Genomic DNA, 21,001 nt, shown 5'->3' with positions numbered 1-21,001 from the left:
AATTTGATATACAGATTAAGGCGCACACACCCCTGGAGGCGTCCCCAAAGTGTCACCGCAGTGATGCAGTGTGAGTTCCCTTGAAAGGGAACTGTAACAATGTATCTTAAAAGGTAACACAATGTAACCTTGCTCTGACTTGAAATGTGTCCCCACATTTAGTCCTTGAATTTGAGGGTATTGGACCTGGAAAGTCCTTGAAAATTTTTTTTTTTGTAGCTCAGTTGGTAGAGGATTGCATAAGTAGTGCAAGGGTAATGGGAATGATTCCCAGAGAACACTCATACTGATAAAAGAAAATGTAAATACAGTAAATGTAAATCATCTGTTTCTTTCAGGGAGACTCTCAGAATGACGGCTGGATCTTCTGTCTGGCGGTTTTGCTCAGCAGCACTCTTGTGTACAACAGCAGAGGAACCATTGATAATGTTGCAGTTGAACAGCTGCAGTATCCTTTATCATCATCATCATCATCATCTTACACACATGATCCCCCTACTCTTACACGTACATGCACACAAGATGTCCACTTACAAGCTGTTATTCCTCAATGTGCTGCAGCTATGTTACTGAGCTCACCGAGCAGATCAAGATCAGGTCACCATCATCTCAAGAAGGAGCAGATGAAGAGGAGGAAGAAGATTCTCAGTTTGTGTGCTTTTTCCCATCATTCGTCTGGGTTGTGAGAGATTTCACCTTGGGTTTAGAAATTGATGGAAAGAAAGTGACAGAAGACGAATACCTCGACTTTGCCCTTCAGCTGAAGAAAGGTATTTTAGACATTTTCTGAGTATGTCCTTGTGAAAAATGTTTGGATTTGGAAAGGCAAAAAAAGTCATGTGTTTACTTGTTTAGGTGTGAATAAGAAAACCAGTGACTACAACCTGCCTCGTCAATGTATCCGGAGTTATTTCCCTTCCCGGAAGTGTTTTGTGTTCCCATCTCCGGCCTCACCTGAAAACATGGGGCGTTTAGAGAGCCTTCAAGAGCAGGAGCTTGTGCCAGGTTTTTTAGAGGCCACGGGTCATTTCTGTAAATACATCTTTGCCAGAAGTGCTGTGAAAACACTGAAAGGGGGCCACAGGGTTACTGGGAAATGTAAGTGTTTTGATCAGATTTGATTGTTTAAAACTAATCCAGCCTACCGGTATACATAAAATACATCATATTTTTAATTGTGATAATCAAATCTAATGACCCATCAAATCTATTTTTATCTGTTGTGTGTGTGTGTTTGTTATCAGTGCTCGGTCACTTGGCTCAGATTTATGTAGAGACGATCAGCAGTGGACAGGTGCCCTGTCTGGAAAATGCAGTGGTTGCTCTTGCAAATCTGGAGAACCAGGCAGCTGTTGAAGAAGCTTTACAAGTGTATAAGAATGGGATGGAAAAAGTAAGACATGCATTACAGTGTGTATTAGTAAAAAAACACATCTGTATTATAACATTAAATAATATTAGCCTAAATTATCAAAGTACAGTATAAAATGAAGGTTGTTTTGCAGGTGAAGAGCAAGTTCCCTGTAACTGTGAATGACTTTACCTCTGAGCATCAGAAGTTGAGCAATCTGGCTACCTCTGAGTTCATGAAACGCTCATTTAAAGACGATAAAGGAGAATACCTGAAGAAACTAGTGGTAAGATTCATATACAGAGTCACACAAACATCCCGTACACACAAGCCTGCAGACATCTGATAATAATGGAGACATCATTTAAATATTTTATATTAAAAATAATTGTGTTAACGTAAACACTACTGCAGTTCATGTAGCTATCTAAGTTTAAAGTGCCACTTTTTTTGGAAAAAGCTAATTTTCCAGCTCCCCTAGAGTTAAAGCAACACTAAAGAGTTTTTTACCTTAAAATAACGTTTCCAAAAAAGTTTCAGTCGTTCATCCACTCGAAACAGGATGAACGGCCCTTTCACATTTGCTTTGCAGCCCTCTATCGGCCAAAACCGCACTAAAGAAATTAACAACCGTCGGGCCGCTGTCCTGTAGTTCGAGTGAAAACTACAAAAACTTGCTTAACGACAGACCTACAATCCAATCGGAGCCAGCTATAGAGACAGAGCACAGTTATGCAATTTTGAAAACCACGCCCACCGGGGGGGAAATCAATCCAACCGTCTCCATTGACTTTGTATTGCGAGAAGCCGCCTCCTTGTCATTTCTGGCTTATAACAAAAAACTAAATAATGCCTAAAAGCTGCGGTGTGACAATGTGTACAGCTAACAAGCCAAAGAACCCAGAAATAAATTTTTATAAGCTGTCGAGCCATAAAACCCAGTCTTTAAGGAGAATAAAGTGGATCGCCTGTCTTTAAACACTCGTTTTTTGGGGTCGACAGCTTATAAAAACGTATTTACAGATTAAACTTAAAAACAGAATAATACCTAAAAGTTGCTGTGTGACAAGGTGTACATCTAACACGACAAAAAAAAAAAAAAAAAACGTTTTTATAAGCTGTCGACTTCAAAAAACGAGCGTTTAGACACAGAAATAGAAACAGGCAACTTTTCATAGTACTCTTATTAGTAAAACTGCGTCCAATCGGGGGAAACGTACTCGGCGATCCACTTTATTCTCCTTAAAGGCTGGGTTTTACGGCTCGACAGCTTATAATAACTTATTTCTGGGTTCTTTGGCTTGTTAGCTGTACATATTGTCACAAAGCAGCTTTTAGGCATTATTCAGTTTTTGTTATAAGCCAGAAATGACAAGGAGGCGGCCTCTTGCAATACAAAGTCAATGGAGACTGTTGGATTGCTTTCCCCCCCGGTGGGCGTGGTTTTCAGGTTATGACGCGCTGCGCTCTGTCTCTATGCTGCAGTATTTACGACAGTGGTTAATGGGCAATTACGTGTCTAACCTGTAGGGGGAGCACAGAGCAAAAACTCTTTAGTATTGCTTTAAACATTTGATTCTTACCGTTTTGGAATCCATTCAGCCGATCTCCGGGTTTGGCGGTACCACTTTTAGCATAGCTTAGCGCAATCCATTGAATCAGATTAGACCATTAGCATTATGCTAAAGATAGCTAATAATAATAAATAGCTAATAATGAATAGCTAATAAAAATAGCGTAGTGATATTACGCACTGCCCCAAAATAGTCTGCTGCCATTGTAAGTAACCAAGGGGAATATTTTCGGGCAGTGCGTAATATCACTACGCCTCCTGCAGCCATGTTACATCAGCAAAGTCACTGATTATTGCACCAGTTTGAGAGTATAGTTCCTAGTCATATATGCCTAGAAAATCACAACTTTTAATTTTCTGTCAGTGTCAGTACATGATGTAACTACAGAAGAGTCAAGTTTTAAATAGAAAAAATATCGAAACTCTTTGGTTATTTTTTAGCACAATGCTAATGGTCTAATTAGATTCAATGGATTGTGCTAACCTATGCTAAAAGTATTAGCACCAGACCCGGAGATCAAAATATGTGCTCGGAGTGTGATCTGTGTTGCTGGTGTTTTCAAAATATGTGTTTTGTTGCGTCATGTGAACCATGTTTATCACGTGTTTTATCAAAATAAGTGCCTGCTGCACACTCGTCAAAAACGTTTATGATAAAAGAGATGCTCACGTTCACAAAATACACGCAAGACACTCCCTTAACAGTAAACTCTGATTACGCATGAGATTATGTGAGCGAGCGTCTCTTTTATCAAAAACCCTTTAGACGGGTCTGCAACAGGCACTTATTTTGACAGGACACGTGATGCACATAGATTCACTCAACGCGCCAAACACATATTTTGAAATTACGAACTACACACATGATGGGCTACATACATGTTGTGATGAACTTTGCATTGTGCGCCCTCGAAACAAGAAGTCACCGACCGCCACTGACATATATTAAACTGCTGTCCCTGTGGTTAAATTGCTTTAGTTTAACGTCATTCCAATTAACGACTATCTTGTTGTTTTGAAAACGTACTATGTCACGTGATGTATCAACATCGGTGTAGTACATCCAAATTCATTCATACTATCCAAAATCATACTAAATAGTTCCTACTGTTTTAACGGTTGATGAGTACGTACTTCATCGAATTCAGTACCTACTGTCAGTGCGCGATATCGGACGCAGCCAAAAAAAAATTATGATCTTAGTATATTACCAACTGCTATGTGTATTGTGTCTGTAACCGTGAAATATTTAAATGTTTTAGGAAGCTATAGATATGCACTATGTAGACCTAATGGATGAGAATGAGATGGCATCAGAGAAGAAGTGCAGAGAGCTGTTAAACGTTTTGTCTTGTAACATAAGTGAACGACTGAAGAATGGAGCATACAGTCAACCTGGAGGATATGAAGACTATTGCAAAGACAGAGACGACATTATTGCACAGTACCGCAAAGAACCAAACAAAGGAGTCAGGGTAAGGACACTTCCTGTATGTGTGTGTTTGTAAGATTGTGTTTGTAGATGTTTTATAAGATACAGTATTTGTTTATGTGCAGGCTGAAGCTGTGCTGAATGAGTTTTTGACTCAAAGAGGACCTGAGGCAAACGCCATCCTTCACGCTGATAAAAAGCTCACTGAAAATGACAAAAAAATCCAGGGTAAATCTTTATTAAGTAACGTGATGAATCAGTCCCTCCACAAAAAAAACGTGATTATGCGATCGCATGATTCAATCCATAATGAGCCAAAGTCGGGGGCTGCATTTTTTTCAAACAAGCCACACTTTCGCCACATAGATTGCAGATCTCCGCGCACAAAATATGAGGGGCTTGCATGATTTCATAATTCCGCATTTTTGTAGCAAAAAGTCACGTATATCTCAGCTGAAATTTAAAAAAATGTGTATTTACTTCACAAAAGCGCAGCCATGTCCCCTGTTGCTATAAGAACGTTATGAAGTGACGTCATTACGCGACGTGAACATCATTAAAAAGCTGCAAACCCCAACCGCAGTTTTTGCAAGTTCCCGCAGTTTTTGCAAGTTCCCGCAGTTTTTGCAAGTTCCTGCAATTTCATTGCAAATAATTGCATAAATATTCCACATATTCCATCGCATTTTTTAAGAAAAGTGCCCCAAGATCAAGGATTTTTGCCCGTTACAATCACAAAAAAAATTTCTGGAAGGACTGATGAATATTTCTCATTTCATTGTAATGTAATTCTCAATGTAATTGACTGTTTTTACTAAAAAGTTTCATGTGAAATGAAAGCCTGAGCCGTTTTCACATAAGTGCCAGATATATAGATTTTTATCAGACACACGCGCATATGTTTTGGTTTGCTAAAGACGAGGGGAGACGACAAGCATTGATCACAACTGTGCGGAGAGATTTTGCAGCCAGGAAAGAATTCAAGGACCTGTAGCTAACATTGTATACATTAATTTTACACATTACCATTATCTCAGTGTAGTTGATATGCATTAGATATGATATATGAACAAAGGTAATTTACTTGTCATTTATTTCTCCTGTTATCAGAAATAAACTATTATAAAATGACTTTGTTGTTATTGATTCTGTGTGGAAGTCCACCGGAAATTGCGCTTGGTCCACAAAAGCTGCTTGTTTATGTTGTTGCTGCTGAAACTGTCTATAATACAAAAACTAACTTCTCTTTCATTCTGTCTTTTCTCTTTCATTTCTTGAATTGTCAGAGGAAAAGGTGAAGGCGTCTCTACTGGAACAGAAGTGTAAAGAGGAAGAGGAGAAACGCATCGAGAGTGAGCGAATGTTTGAGACGGAGCAAGAGCGCCAGGAGGACAGAATTAAACAGATGGAGGAGAAGTTCAACAAGGAGAGGGAGCAACAGCAGGAGGAGATGGACAGAGCTCTGGAAAGCAAACTAAAGGAGCGGGAAGCATACCTGAACAAAGGCTTTAGGGAGAAAGCTGAACTTCTTGAGGAAGAGATCAGAAGTCTAAAGAAACAACAACAGGAAGAGAAAAGTTCTGGTGGTTGGTTTAAGGAATGTGTGATGCCTCTTGTTAGCACTTTTGCAGGCATCCTTCCTAATTTACTTCAACACAGACTGATGATGAAAAAACTCAGCAAATAATAAATAACTTTGTGGGGTTAATATGCTTGAAAACGTTTTCTGTAGGTTTTTCTAAACTGGGAACATTTCCAATACTGCTGTTTGGAAAAACTGTAAACTGTATTTGTTCAGTTTTATTTTCTGGATGCACATAAAAAATAAATGTATAATGTTACTGACTAAAATAAATGATGCCTATCACTCACTGACGTGAAAAAATGTATTCATCCATCAAATACAGTTGTCCAATGTCCAATAGCAGGGCATTACTCAAAAGTAATTTACTGGTCACGCATGTAATCTCAACAAATTTACCTTCATTGATAGGTGTACCCCAGTCCACAATAAAGATAAAGTAAGGAGAAAGGAAAATTCCAGATCTTTAAGTTAAAAGCGCTCTAAGCGAATTGACGCGTTTTAGACCATAACACATTTTTTGTTACATACAGCAAACATCTCCTCACTATCTGCTTGCTGCCTGTCCGCTGATCAAACTGTAAAAAAACGCGATCTCTGTAGACAGCTCAGTCTCGACAAACGACAATAACAACATAGTGGCCAAACCTAGCACAACAAAACATAACAAAGTGTTCCAGCCAATAAACGACAAGAAGGATTTGGGGGTGGGGGTTGGGCGCGTTCATGAAAGCACGGATGGGAGAGGGAGGGGGAGGCGTTAGCTACGCTCCGTTTGTTTGAAAACAGTTCAAACATCAACAGGAAGTGACATCGCACATTATTCGCTTAGAGAGCCTTTAAGCTTAGAATCTCTGCAATCTGTCTCTGTCCTGTAAGCATATAGTACCAGTGCATTTATAACTGCATGTCAAAAAAATGTTGACTAACTGCAGTGCAATTTGCAAAACAGTCACTTTTTGTTGATGTTTGAACTGTTTTCAAAAAACGGAACGTAGCTAACTCCTCCCCCTCCCTTCGGTGCTTTCATGAACGCGCCCAACCCCCACCCCCAAAACCTTCTTGTCGTTATTGGCTGGAACACTTTGTTATGGTTTCTGTTTGTAGGTTTGGCCACTGTGTTTATATTGAAGTTTGTAGACCCTGGGCTGTAATATGTTTTTTTACAGTTTGATCAGAGGACAGGAAGCAAGCAGATAGTGAGGAGATGTTTGCTGTATGTAACAAAAAAATGTTTTATGGTCTAAAACGCGTGAATTCGCTTAGAGCACCTTTGAGTAGTTTCAGTCTCTTAATCCATTACATTGAGACACACTATTTCACAAATTCACCTTCCCATCAAAGTCATCCCTGCTAAGAAGACAATAAATAGAAACCATCACAGAAATTCTAATGGATTTATTGCTTATAAAAATAATTGTATTGGTTTTAATAAAAACTAAAATGGTGTCTGTGTGGTTCTCTACTGGTAATGTCTTAAATTGTTTATATTGGTGGGATGTTATCTAGTGAATGGGAACAACAACAACAAAAAAAAACACCATTACATTGAAGGCTACTGGAATAAAGCGCAAAACACACTACATGAAGGAGTTTTGCTTATAACTGCTTGTGCTATTTTGGCTCTATCCCAACACTTAACTCAAGCCCCGAGCAACACCTCTCTTATGCACTGCAAAACCGGTTATTTAAAGTAGGGGAGGGGTTTTGTGCTGAAAAGAAACATACTGGTCCTCTGTTTATAGTAACCATGAGAGTGAAAGTAAAAGTATTGAGGAAGACAATTTCTGCTGATTTCTCTGAAAAGTCATCGTGTAAAGAGTAGTTTAAAAAAGTTTAGTTGATATTCATTCTGGACTGACAGAAAGACACGGTAAGATCTGTTAATGTTCTTCTAGGAAAATATTTATTACTGTTGATATTATGTCAGCTTTATAGAAAAATACTTTTGTAAAAAGCCAATGCACAAGATAATGCACTGTACTATGGTAAAGGGATAGTTCACCCCAAAATGAAAATTCTGTCATCATTTACTCATCCCTATGTTGCTCTAAAACTGTATGAGTTTTTTTATTCTGCTGAAAAACAAAGATATTTTGATAAATGATGGAAACTTTACAGTAGATGGATACCTTTTGACTTCTAACAAGTACTGTACCATAGAAGATAATGGGTATTTACTAGCAAAATATCTTCTTTTGTGTTCAACCGAATAAGAAAACTCATACAGGTTACAAAAACATGAGAATAAATAAATGATGACAGATTTTTGAGTGAACTAGAAAAGAAGCAGAAAGTTTCACCATTATACGAGGAACATACCCTGCATAGATCAACGCTTTGTGTGTTTCTTAAAGCTTGGGACACACTGGACGATTTTTACATATTAAACGATTTTAAAATCTATGGGAGACCACAGACATAGGGACGGTGTCAAACTATTTTTTAACAACATAATCCTCAGAACGCACACACTGCATGATTCAACCAGATCGCAATACCAAACCACACGTGATGACTGTAATAACAATTTAAAGTGACACAATCTCACAGAAACACGAGATCAAACGTGATGAGAAAACCAAATGTTGTGGTAGTTCTTGCATGACACATTAGAAAAGCACTTGTACTGTTGCCAAGTCGATATTCTTTTTTCCTTTTTCATGTCATGTTTGTGGGTGTCTTATTTCAGCTATAAAAGCATGCCACATCCTGTTGAAGCTTGCTCTCATTGGCAACCGCAGATGTCATGTTGAAGGCAGCCCGATCAAGAGTCGCAATTATCAAACATACGATTTGGGATCGGGGAGGCACCAACATGGTTGGGAGCAGCAAAATAATCGAAGTGACACCACAACAGAGTTTTTTTTTTTTTGGACAAAAAAATCGTCTGCAGTAAATCACTAATCGGGCTACGGCCCTTTTCGATTGCCGAAGGTGCAAATTGGGCTTAAAATTTTAACGTGCATAACTAGTCTAAATCCTTCATGAACTTTTGCAAACTGCATTGATGTGAATTTTTATTTTGATAAGCAATACTAAAAGCAATGGTATTCTTAAATAAAGCCATGTAACCTATTTTATACACTTTTAAAAAAGTGTATTTCTGACACATACATGTCTCTGGGATAATCCATGCATATCCACCGACTTTACAACCACACCCACATAGTAAATGTCTTTTTCAGTATGGAATGTGATAAAAAGTGTTATTATCATGTCATCTGTTGTTTCATGTCATGTTTACGTGTTTTCCATAGAGTCAGTCATGGCTTCTTCTACATGCATGTCAGCACCCGTGTGTCTCATTGAAAATGATGACAGTGGGAAGCTGAGTGTCAGGAAAGAGGGCAAAGACATTCTGGATAGGATCAATGGACCAGTGGTCGTGGTATCTGTAGTGGGACTTTACCGTACAGGAAAGTCTTATCTTATGAACCGCCTAGCAGGACAACAGACAGGTGAGACCGACTCCTGCAGACAGTCTTTATCTCAGAATCAGAAAGAGTTCTATTCGCCAGGTGTGCACAAGCACAAAAGGAATATGTTGTGGTTTTCAGGAGTTCTTGGTGAAATGATAACAGAAAGAACATTTTAACATTAGAACATCTGCTAAACATAAAATCAGATAGTAAAGCTGACACAAGATGACACAAACCGAGGCAGCCATCCACGGTGCCATCTCACGCCGTTAATGTTGAATGAGGACATACCCAAAGTTTGTGTATTTGACATTAAAACAATAACTGCATTAAGTGATTAAACATTTTAAATAATAATAATGTGGTTGTCTCAGGTTTTGCTTTGGGCAACACTGTTGAATCAAAGACCAAAGGCATCTGGATGTGGTGCGTCCCTCACCCATCTATGCCAGGACACACGCTGGTGCTGCTGGACACAGAAGGACTTGGTGATGTGAAAAAAGTGAGAGAAGCTATGCATTGTCCGTGTTTTAATTATAAGTGGATTGATGGAGTAAATGCAAAACATATTTGTTGGGTTATGATCTGAAAGTGGTAAGTTCTGTAATATTCCTGAGAAAGGTGTTTGTTTTAGGGAGACTCTCAGAATGACGGCTGGATCTTCTGTCTGGCGGTTTTGCTCAGTAGCACCCTGGTGTACAATAGCAGAGGAACCATTGATAATGTGGCAGTGGAACAGCTCCAGTATCCTTTATCATCATCATCATCTTACATACATGAACTCTTCCTCTTACAAATACTGTACAACACCATTTACAAGATGCTGTAAATTCCTTAATGTTCTGCACTACATTGTGGAGCTCGCTGAGCAGATCAAGATCAGATCACCATCATCTGCATCAGAAGAAGATGAAGAAGGGGAAGAAAATTCTAAGTTTGTGTGTTTTTTCCCATTATTTGTCTGGGCGGTGAGAGATTTCACTTTGGATTTGGAAATTAACGGACAAAAAGCGACAGAGGACGAGTACCTCAACTTTGCTCTTGAGCTGAAGAAAGGTATTTCAGACAGTAGTATTTGTCCATCACCTGCATCTGCACTGTAAAAAATACTTTGCTGCCTTAAAATGTTTTGTTAAAACAACTCAGATTCACAAGTCATGTCAATAGAGATGAGTTGTCAAAACTTAATTTTATAAGTTATAACAACTCACCTGTAGTTATAACAACTCATCTCTAGTCAAGATAAATAATAGTATGTTGAAATGACTTGTATATCTGAGTTGATTCACTAAAAAAATTAAGGCAGCAAAGTATTCTTTACAGTGTGTGTTTTTTAGTAGAATAAGGTTTGAGTTTGAAACCATTATACTAGTTCACTGAAACATTGACATGTGATACCCACAGTTGATTAGGTTTAAAGGGGACAAATTTGACTTTTTACATATTTAAGTGCTGTAATTGGGTCCCCAGTGCTTCATCAACCTAGAAAATGTGAAAAAGATCAACCCAGTAACTAAGTTTTGGTAAACCATTCTCTGCAAGCATGTAAAAAATAGGTAATTGAAATTTGGCTCCCCATGTGATGTCAGAAGGGGATAATACTGCCCCTTAATCTGCACGATCCAACCACGGCACTGCCATTTAGTGCAGAGATCAGCTCATAATGGACACACCCAAAAACGGCACATTTTTGCTCACACCTACAAAATGGCAATTAAATCATGCTATAATAAATGATCTATATGCTATTCAGAGCTAAAACTTCTCATATATGCACTCTGGAAACACCAACGATTTAATTGACATTATAAAAAAGTCTTGTGAAATGTCCTCTTTAAAATGTTTTTATCCTGAATAACTCTTTCATTTAGGTGTGGGAAGAAAAATCAGTGACTTCAACATGCCTCGTGAATGTATCCGGAGTTATTTTCCTTCCCGGAAGTGTTTCATGTTCCCACCTCCAGCCTCACCAGAAAACATGAGATGTTTAGAGAGCCTTCAAGAGCAGGACCTTGTGCCAGGTTTTCTGGAGGCCACGCGTCGTTTCTGCGAATACATTTTTGTGAAAAGTGCTGTGAAAACACTGAAAGGGGGTCACAAAGTTACTGGAAAATGTACGTGTTTTTAAACTACCATTTATACCATGTACAGCAGGGATGGGCAACTTCGGTCCTGGAGGGCCAATGTCCTGCAGAGTTTAGCTCCAACTTGCCTCAGCACACGTGCATTAAAGTTTCTAGTATGCCTAGTAAGACCTTAATTGGCTGCTTCAGGTGTGTTTAATTATGGTTGGAGCTAAACTCTGCAGGACACCGGCCCTCCAGGACCGAAGTTGCCCATCCCTGGTGTACAGTATTTAGATAACAACAGAATCTGCAGGGCAGTCATGCTTACTGCATGATTTTTCCCATTGGCTGTTTTTGGTGAAAGCTATTGGCAAATCTAAGCACCTGTTAAAATTTAATGTTGTTCTCTTTAAAAGTGTGTGTGTGTGTGTGTTTGTGTTTTCAGTGCTTGGTCAGCTGGCTCAGATTTATGTAGATACAATCAGCAGTGGTCAGGTGCCCTGTCTGGAAAATGCAGTGCTTGCTCTGGCAAATCAAGAGAACCAGGCGGCGGTTCAAGAAGCTTTACAAGTGTATAAGAGTGGCATGGAAGAGATAAGACACACACGACTTTCAACTTTTTAAATGTTTTGGTTAATGCACATAGATAAATGCTAATTTGCTTGTTCATAGGCAAACACAGAATATATACATTTGTGTTTTTTTACAGATAAGAAGTATGTTCCCAGTAAGCATGGACAATATAACCTGCGTGCACCAGAAGTGCAGCAGTCGGGCAACTTCTGAATTCATGAAACGCTCTTTTAATGATATAAAAGGAGAATACAGTACAAAACTGAAGGTGAGTTTTATAAAGACCTAAACACCTATGCAATGAATAAAAATGCAGCCACAGGATACACATGCAGGGCTTAACGCTAAGGAATTTTTCTACTGGCCCGGTTGGGCCCCACTGAAACGCAAACCGTTGATGTAAATTACACCTCTACTAGGTATTTCTCTTTGTTTATATGCATATAGGAGGAGATAGATATTTACTATGCAGCCCTGCTTAATCAGAATGAGATGGCATCTGAAGGAAAATGCAAAGAGCTGCTGAAGAATCTGTTCTCTGACATGAACGAACGACTGCAGAATGGAGCATACAGTCAACCTGGAGGATATGAAGTCTACTGCAGAGACAGAAATGCCATTATTGCACAGTATCGCAGAGAACCTAACAAAGGAGTAGGGGTGAGGACGCTTTCTGTGTGTGTATGTGTGTGTGAGAGTACACAGTATGCATCAGTGCTTAGTGTGTGTATACATTTTTACAAGGGTTTTGTACAGGTGTGTACAGGGTCCAAATGTCTTGACAATGATAGCAGAGGTCTTAACCATCTTTATAATTCAGATATTTAGTCATACTAAATGATGATTCTTGAAAATGTAAAAATGCCAAATGTTTTCTGTAAAGGTTAGCTTTAGGGTAGCCTGGCTAACACCAGACCAGTCTCATAGAGAATGAGACGTGGTCTGGGAATCATATGTTCATTTTCTCGCATTTGAGGTGTGGTTTACGAATGCCCAGAGTCCAGGGCGCTACGAATGTCTATCAAGTCTGTACATAGCTCATAGCCAATCGATGTGTCGCATAGATGTCGTCATCGTCTTTCTGCCCCTCCCTGTTCTGTGATTGGTTCCCTATGCCGTTGTGTTATGAATGTCTATGAAATGCGTCTGTACGTAACTCATTGCCAACCGGTGTGTCGCTGTCACAGGCCGACTCATAGCCTGTGGCAAATAATGAGGGGACACAACTACAGGTATAGGCCACAAGGTATTTTCTTTATTATAAACAAAACTTATAAACTTAACACAAAAGAATGAAATGTGAAAATGTCATAATATAGGATGTGTGTAAAGTGCATGGATGCATGAGTCTGTATGTGTAAACATGACTGAGTGAAAACTAAGTAAAAACTACAAAAGAACAAACAAACAGGATCATACCTGGAGGAGCAGAGAGAGAGAGAAAAATGGTTAGTGTGGCAGTTTAAATACACTGAGCCCAGGTGGCTCCAATTACCAACAACCCTCTGCTGCCTGCAGTAAGAACCACGCCTGCAAGACAGGGGAGGAGCCGTGACACCCCCCTCCTTAAAATGAGGGTCCCACCCTCAGCCCAAAAAAAAAACAAAAAAAAAACAAACAAACAAGTCCCGGCTCCTAGTGGTTTCCCTGTGTCCCCCAACTGAGTGTCCACTCCTCCAACTCAGCAGCCCTGGCACCTAGGGAGCAATTCAAGAGAAAGGAAAAGACAGCAAGCAGGGGTCAACAGAGGGAAGAAATACAAACTAGGTTAAAGGAGCTCGAGACAAGGCATCTGCAATGATATTATCCTTACCACTAATGTGTCTAATATCAAGGTTAAATGGTTGTAAGAACAAAGCCCACCGCATCAAGCGCTGGTTGGGATTTTGCAGGGACTTCAGAAAAATGAGTGGGTTATGATCAGTAAACACCGTTAAAGGAGTCAAACCTGAACCAACATAGACTTCAAAGTGCTGTAGAGCCCAAATGAGTCCTAACGCCTCCTTTTCAATTACAGAGTAGTTTTTCTGGTACTTATTAAATTTCCTGGAAAAGAAACTAACTGGACACTCAACATTGTCCTCATTTTCCTGGAAAAGCACAGCCCCAGCACCTATTTGACTGGCGTCTACCTGCAATTTGAAAGGTTTCCCAAAATGTGGTGCTGCCAACACGGGTGCCGAACACAAAAGAACCTTAACTGCATCAAATGCCTCTTGACACTGGGTGGACCAGATAAATTCAGCGTTGGCCTTTAATAGATTGGTCAATGGGGCCACTACTACAGAAAAATTCTTACAAAAAGCACGGTAGTACCCCACCATTCCCAGGAAGCGCATCAATTCTTTTTTTGAAGAAGGCTGTGGAAACTGCTTCACAGCCTGAACCTTGGCTTCCACAGGACAAACAAAACCCTGGCCAACAACCTTGCCTAGGTATGTAACAGTAGCTTTGGCAAACTCACACTTTGCCAAATTAACAGTTAACCTGGCCCACACCAGTCTTTCAAACAGGGCTTGAACTCTCTGGACATGGTCCTCCCAGGAGTCTGAGTAGACGACCACATCATCCAGATACACAGCACACCCTTCCAGACCTGAGACCACCTGATTCATCAGCCTCTGGAAAGTGGCTGGAGCATTTCGTAAGCCAAAAGGCATCACTGTGTAAGAGAACAATCCAGATGGAGTGATAAAGGCAGCAATCTCACGAGCCATTTTGGTAAGGGGTACTTGCCAATATCCCTTTAAAAGATCAAATTTGCTAACATACTTTGCTGCCCCAACTTGATCAATACAGTCCTCCATCCTTGGAAGAGGGTAAAGGTCTGCCTTAGTGACATTATTTACCTTTCTATAATCAGTGCAGGGTCTAAAAGTGGAATCAGACTTTTTGACCAGAATACAGGGTGAAGCCCAATTTGAAGAACATGGCTCAGCAATACCATTGTCCAACATATACCGCACCTCGGTTTCCAATTGCTGTCTCTTCTCCTCAGATACTCGATAGAATCTCTGTTTGATAGGCTTAGCATCTCCAATGTCTATGTCATGCTCAATTAAATGGGTTTGAGATGGAGTGTCAGAAAACAAAACGGTGTAGCTTCTAATAAGAGATAACAATTCCTCACGTTTCTCAGAGTCTAAATGGTCTATCAAAACATCAAGGTTTTGCAAAGTCTGGGAGTTTTTCAACCGACCCTGTAAGACCTCATCCGAAACCCTAACTACCTCTTCTTCTCCACCCTCCACAAAGTTAATGCCATAAGATGCAGTGACTGAAGCAGCAGTCAACGCTGACCTCACTGCTAGAGTACCTTCCACTTTGCTCAAATCACGGGAATAATAACATTTTAACATGTTCACATGGCACAATTTAGAGGACTTCCTATGACCAGGGGTTTCAATAAGATAGTTCAAATCTGAAACTTTGCGCAACACTGTAAAAGGACCATAGTACTTTGCCTGAAAAGGTGAACTTACCAGAGGCAAAAGAGCAAGTACACGATCACCAGGACTAAACTCACGCAGCTCAGCCTGTCTGTCATATTTCTGTTTCATTTTCTTCTGAGCACATTCTAGTTTTTCTTTTGCCAGTTCACCAGCCTTATACAACTTCATCCTAAAACCATTTACATAGTCAATAAGGCTCCGAGGTGGTTCCTCAGGCAAACCACCATCCTTTAGTACCGCTACTGGCCCACGAACCTTGTGACCAAACACCAAGTCATTAGGGCTAAACCCTGTGCTTTCCTGCACCACCTCACGAGCAGCCAGTAGCAGCCAGGGTAACCCCTCCTCCCAATCTGCAGACAGTTCTGTACAGTATGCACGAAGCAAGGACTTTAACGTTTGATGAAAACGTTCCAAAGCTCCCTGGCTCTGGGCATGGAATGCAGTAGACTTGTTGTGTTTAACCTTAAGCTGTTTGAGAACCTGAGCAAATAAATGAGATGTAAAGTTAGACCCTCGATCTGACTGAATGATTTTTGGAATCCCAAATGTTGAAATAAATTGAGTTATTGCTTTAACTACTGATTTTGAAGTTATGTTACGCAGGGGAAAAGCTGCTGGATATCTAGTTGCTTGACACATAACAGTTAACAAGTAGCTATGGCCTAACTTGGACCGTGGTAAAGGCCCAACACAATCAATAAGAAGATGCTCAAAAGGTTGCCCTATGGCTGGTATTGGATATAAAGGTGCTGGCTTTACAACCTGGTTTGGCTTGCTTGTGCACTGACACGTATGACAAGTTCTAATAAACTGAGCTACATCCCGCTTCAAACGTGGCCAAAAGAAGTAACGGAGTATGCGATCATAAGTTTTACAAACACCCATATGACCTGCCACATCACCATGTGACGTTTGCAACACTTTATTTCGTAAAGTAGTAGGTACAACTACTTGAAAAACTGGTTCTCCTAGACCCTGCTTACAGTATGGAACCCATTTTCTGACCAACAGCCCATCCAAAAGAAAATAACACTGAGCACTATTCCTCACCATTAAATCAGGAACCACTTTATCAAACAGGTCAGTCAAAGTAATATCTGCCTTTTGCTCAGCTACCAATGAATCTCTAGAACTAATCAATTGTTCTAGCTGGAGTTTAACTGGCAACTCAAGACTTTCTGGCTTACTCTCAACCTCCTTACGAGAGGCAGAGCGGGTAACAACACAAACTGGAAATACCTCAGGAGACGCACTGCTGCAATCAGGAGCTACACTTGCACAGGACACTGAAGGTTGCTTCTTGAAGATGTTTGGTTTACCAACTGCCCACACCTTACTACCTGCCAAATCATTCCCCAAAATCATATGGATGCCCTCTACTGGCAGCTGGGGTCTAACCCCCACAATTATATTACCCTCTATCAGACCACATTTTAGGGTTATTTTATGTAAAGGAGAAGAGAATGGAGTTAAACCCATGCCACATACCATTACACAACTGCCAGTATCAGATTCCTTAGAGAATGGCAAAACAGATTCTAAAATAAAAGAATCTAAAGCCCCCGTGTCTCTTAAGATTTTAATTGGAACATCTTGGCTGCCATCTACCAGGGACACTACACCATCTGAAATAAAGGCAGAAAAATCACCATGAGAAGACCGAGAACCAAACTGAACTAGTGGCTGAAAAAGCTCACATTGGTAGTCAGAAGCTGTAACGGGAGCTGCAATCACTGCAGGTTTAATTTGACCTGACTGCTTTGATTTAAGTAGAGGACAATCTTTCTTCCAGTGTCCTTCAACTAAACAGTAGCGACAAATATCATCAACTGAAGGTTTATATCCCCCAGAACCAACCTTCTGCTGCGGCCTTTGGAAAGAAGCTCCAGAAAAAGAGGACCTACTATTCCTAGGAATAAAATTATTTTGATGGTACATAGCACTATTTGACTCAAAATAGCTTTTATGTGTTAACCTGTACTCATCTGCAAGAACTGCTGCATCACTTGGAGACTTAACTTTACGTTCATTAATATATGTAGCAACCTGGTCCGACACAGAATCTTTAAACTGTTCCAACACAATTAAGTTAGCTAGATCCTCAAAAGTGCTAACTTCAGAAGCTGTATACCACCGATTAAATGCAGAAATTAAATCACGAACAAACTCAGAATAGGTTTGTGAATCTAACTTTTTCCTATAACGAAAACGTTGACAATATGCCTCCGGCACAAGCTCGTAGACCTTCAGAACTACTGATTTAACTTTAGCATAAACTTTACTGTCAGCCACACTCAGTGCTAAAAAAGCCTCACGTGCTTTACCTGTAAGTACACATTGCAACAACATAGTCCTGTCCAAATCTGACCAAGCTCTAGCTTCTGCAATACGCTCAAATAAAATAAAGTATGTATCTGGATCTGACTCATCAAATGTAGGCAACAAGCGAAGATTCTGTGAAACATCAAACTGTGGTACTGCTGGTCTATTAGCATTATGCAATCGTGCTAACTCCAGCTGCATTAGCAACAGCTCTTTCTGCTGCTCAAAAGTTAATGAAGGGCTACCCTGAAAACTTGCACCCTCACCACTAGCAGACTGATCAAAATGAACCCCTACTTCCTTAAGACCTTGCTTTAATGCAACTTTAACAGTGTCTTTAAGTTTTTTATCAACAATTTCAATGTGATAATGTTCAGCTATTTCAATTAACTGCTCCTTAGTACACAAATCTAAGGCTAACTCTGAAGGAGCCTGAACAAAACTACTCAAAAAGGAAGACATTTTCCTCAATCAATACAACTCATTACAAATGCCAAAAACAAAACTCAACTCACCTGTTGCCAGTCTGGGTTTAAGGACAGGAGCCACTCCCCACTATCCTCCAAAAACAACTAACTGACCCCTAGTCTTCGTGCAGTCACATGTGGTGGGGTTTTATGCACACAAAACCAGTGGAGTGGAAAAGACGACCAGAAACTGGCAGCCCCCCCACTTCCACGGAGGTGCTCCCGAGCCGATGTAGGGAAATAAGGGAAACGGAAGCTCTACCCACGTTCACTGCCACCTAAAAAAAAACACCACGAGCCTCCTATTGACACTCGCTGATAAACCTCAACAGGAGAGGACTCCTACCTGAACAACAAACCCAGAAAAGGCCCAGAGTGAGTTGTTAACCAAATTAGCTACAAAGCTAACTAAACAAAAAATACATGGCTCTCCCTGCTCTCTCCAAAACGAATGGCCTAACCCAAGCATCCCCTTAAACAAAAAAATTGGCAATCTGAACTTAATAAAACTACTAACCCAAATTACTACAAAACAGTAATCAAATAAGCCAAACTAGTGCCAAAATACAAATAAACAAATATACAAATAATAAACCAAAGACAAACTAGAACTTCAATCCTACTATAGAAAAAAAATATGTTAACCTAAATATACTAAAGTACAATTAACTTTAACTTAGGCTATGGACGAGCCCCCACTTGTCACAGGCCGACTCATAGCCTGTGGCAAATAATGAGGGGACACAACTAAAGGTATAGGCCACAAGGTATTTTCTTTATTATAAACAAAACTTATAAACTTAACACAAAAGAATGAAATGTGAAAATGTCATAATATAGGATGTATGTAAAGTGCATGGATGCATGAGTCTGTATGTGTAAACATGACTGAGTGAAAACTAAGTAAAAACTACAAAAGAACAAACAAACAGGATCATACCTGGAGGAGCAGAGAGAGAGAGAGAAAAATGGTTAGTGTGGCAGTTTAAATACACTGAGCCCAGGTGGCTCCAATTACCAACAACCCTCTGCTGCCTGCAGTAAGAACCACGCCTGCAAGACAGGGGAGGAGCCGTGACAGTCGCATAGACGTCGTCATCGCCTTGCTGCCCCCTCCCCGTTCTGTTTTTGGTTCCCCATTTCAGGCGAAAATTTGGACCGTGGTTTCCATGCTAGACTTGCAGCGTGAATGAATTTGCGCACAAGGCAGAATGGGGAAACCCAGGCTAGGTTTGAGGCATAAAATACACAGTTTATAATAGTCATTACGCCTATAGAAAGTACCCACAATCTATAAAAACAATATGCGCGTGTGTGTGTGTGTTCTACAGTAAGTTACTGTTATTTGTTTATGTGCAGGCTGAGGCTGTGCTAAATGAGTTTTTAACTCAGAGAGGACCTGAAGCAAACACCATCCTTCACGCTGATAAAAGACTCACTGAAAATGACAAAAAGATTCAAGGTAAATGTTTATATGAAATAAAAAAAATCATTTCTTTTTTCTTTCAGCTGGAGCATATCAAACTACTGTAGCAATCTAACAAACTTCCTACAACACTCCTAACCACCTCTGCAGTTATCTAAAGGTTTAGGCTAAAGTTGGGGTCAGACTTGAAAGCAACATATCAGGGCTGGTATGGCACAGTGCTAATAACTGAAAGGCTGCTGGTTCAAATCCTGCCAAGATTAAAGTCTATGTAAAGTCTGATATTAAATGTGTTCTCAGTTTGTCACACCGCAAGAAAATTTGGTAACCACCCAAATTCCGGGATTGTGGTAGGGGCGAGGCCATGCTTGGTGACTCTGGTGCAGGGCTATTCGGGTCTTGCCTGGGGGGCCGGGCACTACGGAGTTGAGCTCCAACCCTGATCAAACACACCTAAGCAAGCTAATCAAGTTCTTCATGATCACTAGACAATTACAGGTGGGTAAGTTTGATTAGGCCCTCCAGGGTAAGATTTGAATAGACCGGCTCTAGTGCATCCTGTAATCCTGAACACAGAAATGTGGAAAATTTGTTTAACAGTGTAACTCCACAATTCAGTATACTAGTCTTTGTAACATGTTCCAGCAATACATTTCTAAATACAAGTCTATTATTGATCAAAGACCCTAAGTTGATCTGTTAAATTGGCTGTGGATAAAACAGTCAGCAAAAATAACTTTCATGTTTATTAATTTTCTCTCTTTCTGTCTTGGCTAAATGGTCAGAGGAGAAAGAAAAGGCGGCTCTGCTTAAACAGAAGTGTAAAGAGGAAGAGGAGAGACGAATCGAGAGTGAACGAATGAGGCAGGTGGAGCAAGAGCGTCAGGAGGACAGAATAAGGCAGTTGCAAGAGAAGTTCAACAAGGAGATTGAGCAACAGCGAGAGGAGATGGACAGAGCTCTGGAGAGCAAGCTGAGGGAGCATGAAGAGCTGATGAAGAAAGGCTTTAAAGGGAAAGCTGAACTCCTTGGGGAAGAGATCAAGAGTTTAAAAGAAGAAAAAGAGAAGATAAGTGCATCTGGTAATGTTTTTAAAGAATATGTAATGCCACTTGTCAGTACTGGTGTGGACGTAATAAAAAACATCCTATTGCAGAAAACTATACAAAGTGGCCTCACAGCGTTTTTTAAAAGATAATCTGAACCCGAATACTGGTGTAGGATTAACACGCTTTTGACACATTAGAGCTATGTAGCTCTCAAAGGGACACAGGGTTTTTCTTTCTTTCATGTATAATAAATATCTTAGTACTGTATTTGTGTTAACTTACA

The 21,001-nt window shown here is 40.1% G+C and overlaps 2 protein-coding genes across 3 annotated transcripts in view; both read left to right on the top strand.

The window, feature by feature from the left end:
- LOC129442906 (guanylate-binding protein 1) overlaps positions 1-21,001 on the top strand; it is a 97,008-nt gene that overhangs the window by 65,744 nt on the left and 10,263 nt on the right. The window lies entirely within an intron of this gene.
- The window catches only part of gbp1 (guanylate binding protein 1), a 26,679-nt gene extending 5,678 nt beyond the window's left edge, over positions 1-21,001 (top strand). Inside the window, exons 4-11 of one of the 2 annotated variants that reach the window (XM_073855289.1) lie at positions 339-448; positions 562-770; positions 856-1,098; positions 1,245-1,393; positions 1,506-1,637; positions 4,187-4,399; positions 19,603-19,705; positions 20,455-21,001. In XM_073855289.1, coding sequence (XP_073711390.1) covers positions 339-448; positions 562-770; positions 856-1,098; positions 1,245-1,393; positions 1,506-1,637; positions 4,187-4,399; positions 19,603-19,705; positions 20,455-20,867 — 1,572 coding nt within the window. In that variant the 3' untranslated portion in view covers positions 20,868-21,001. Of the gene's footprint in view, positions 1-338; positions 449-561; positions 771-855; positions 1,099-1,244; positions 1,394-1,505; positions 1,638-4,186; positions 4,400-4,481; positions 4,585-5,642; positions 6,232-19,602; positions 19,706-20,454 lie in introns of those variants that run through there. The other variant, XM_055203189.2, reaches the window with a different exon arrangement.

Source organism: Misgurnus anguillicaudatus, chromosome 2, assembly GCF_027580225.2.
Source record: "Misgurnus anguillicaudatus chromosome 2, ASM2758022v2, whole genome shotgun sequence".
NCBI classification, from domain to species: Eukaryota; Metazoa; Chordata; class Actinopteri; order Cypriniformes; family Cobitidae; genus Misgurnus; species Misgurnus anguillicaudatus.
This window is presented reverse-complemented; position numbering and strand designations above follow the sequence as displayed.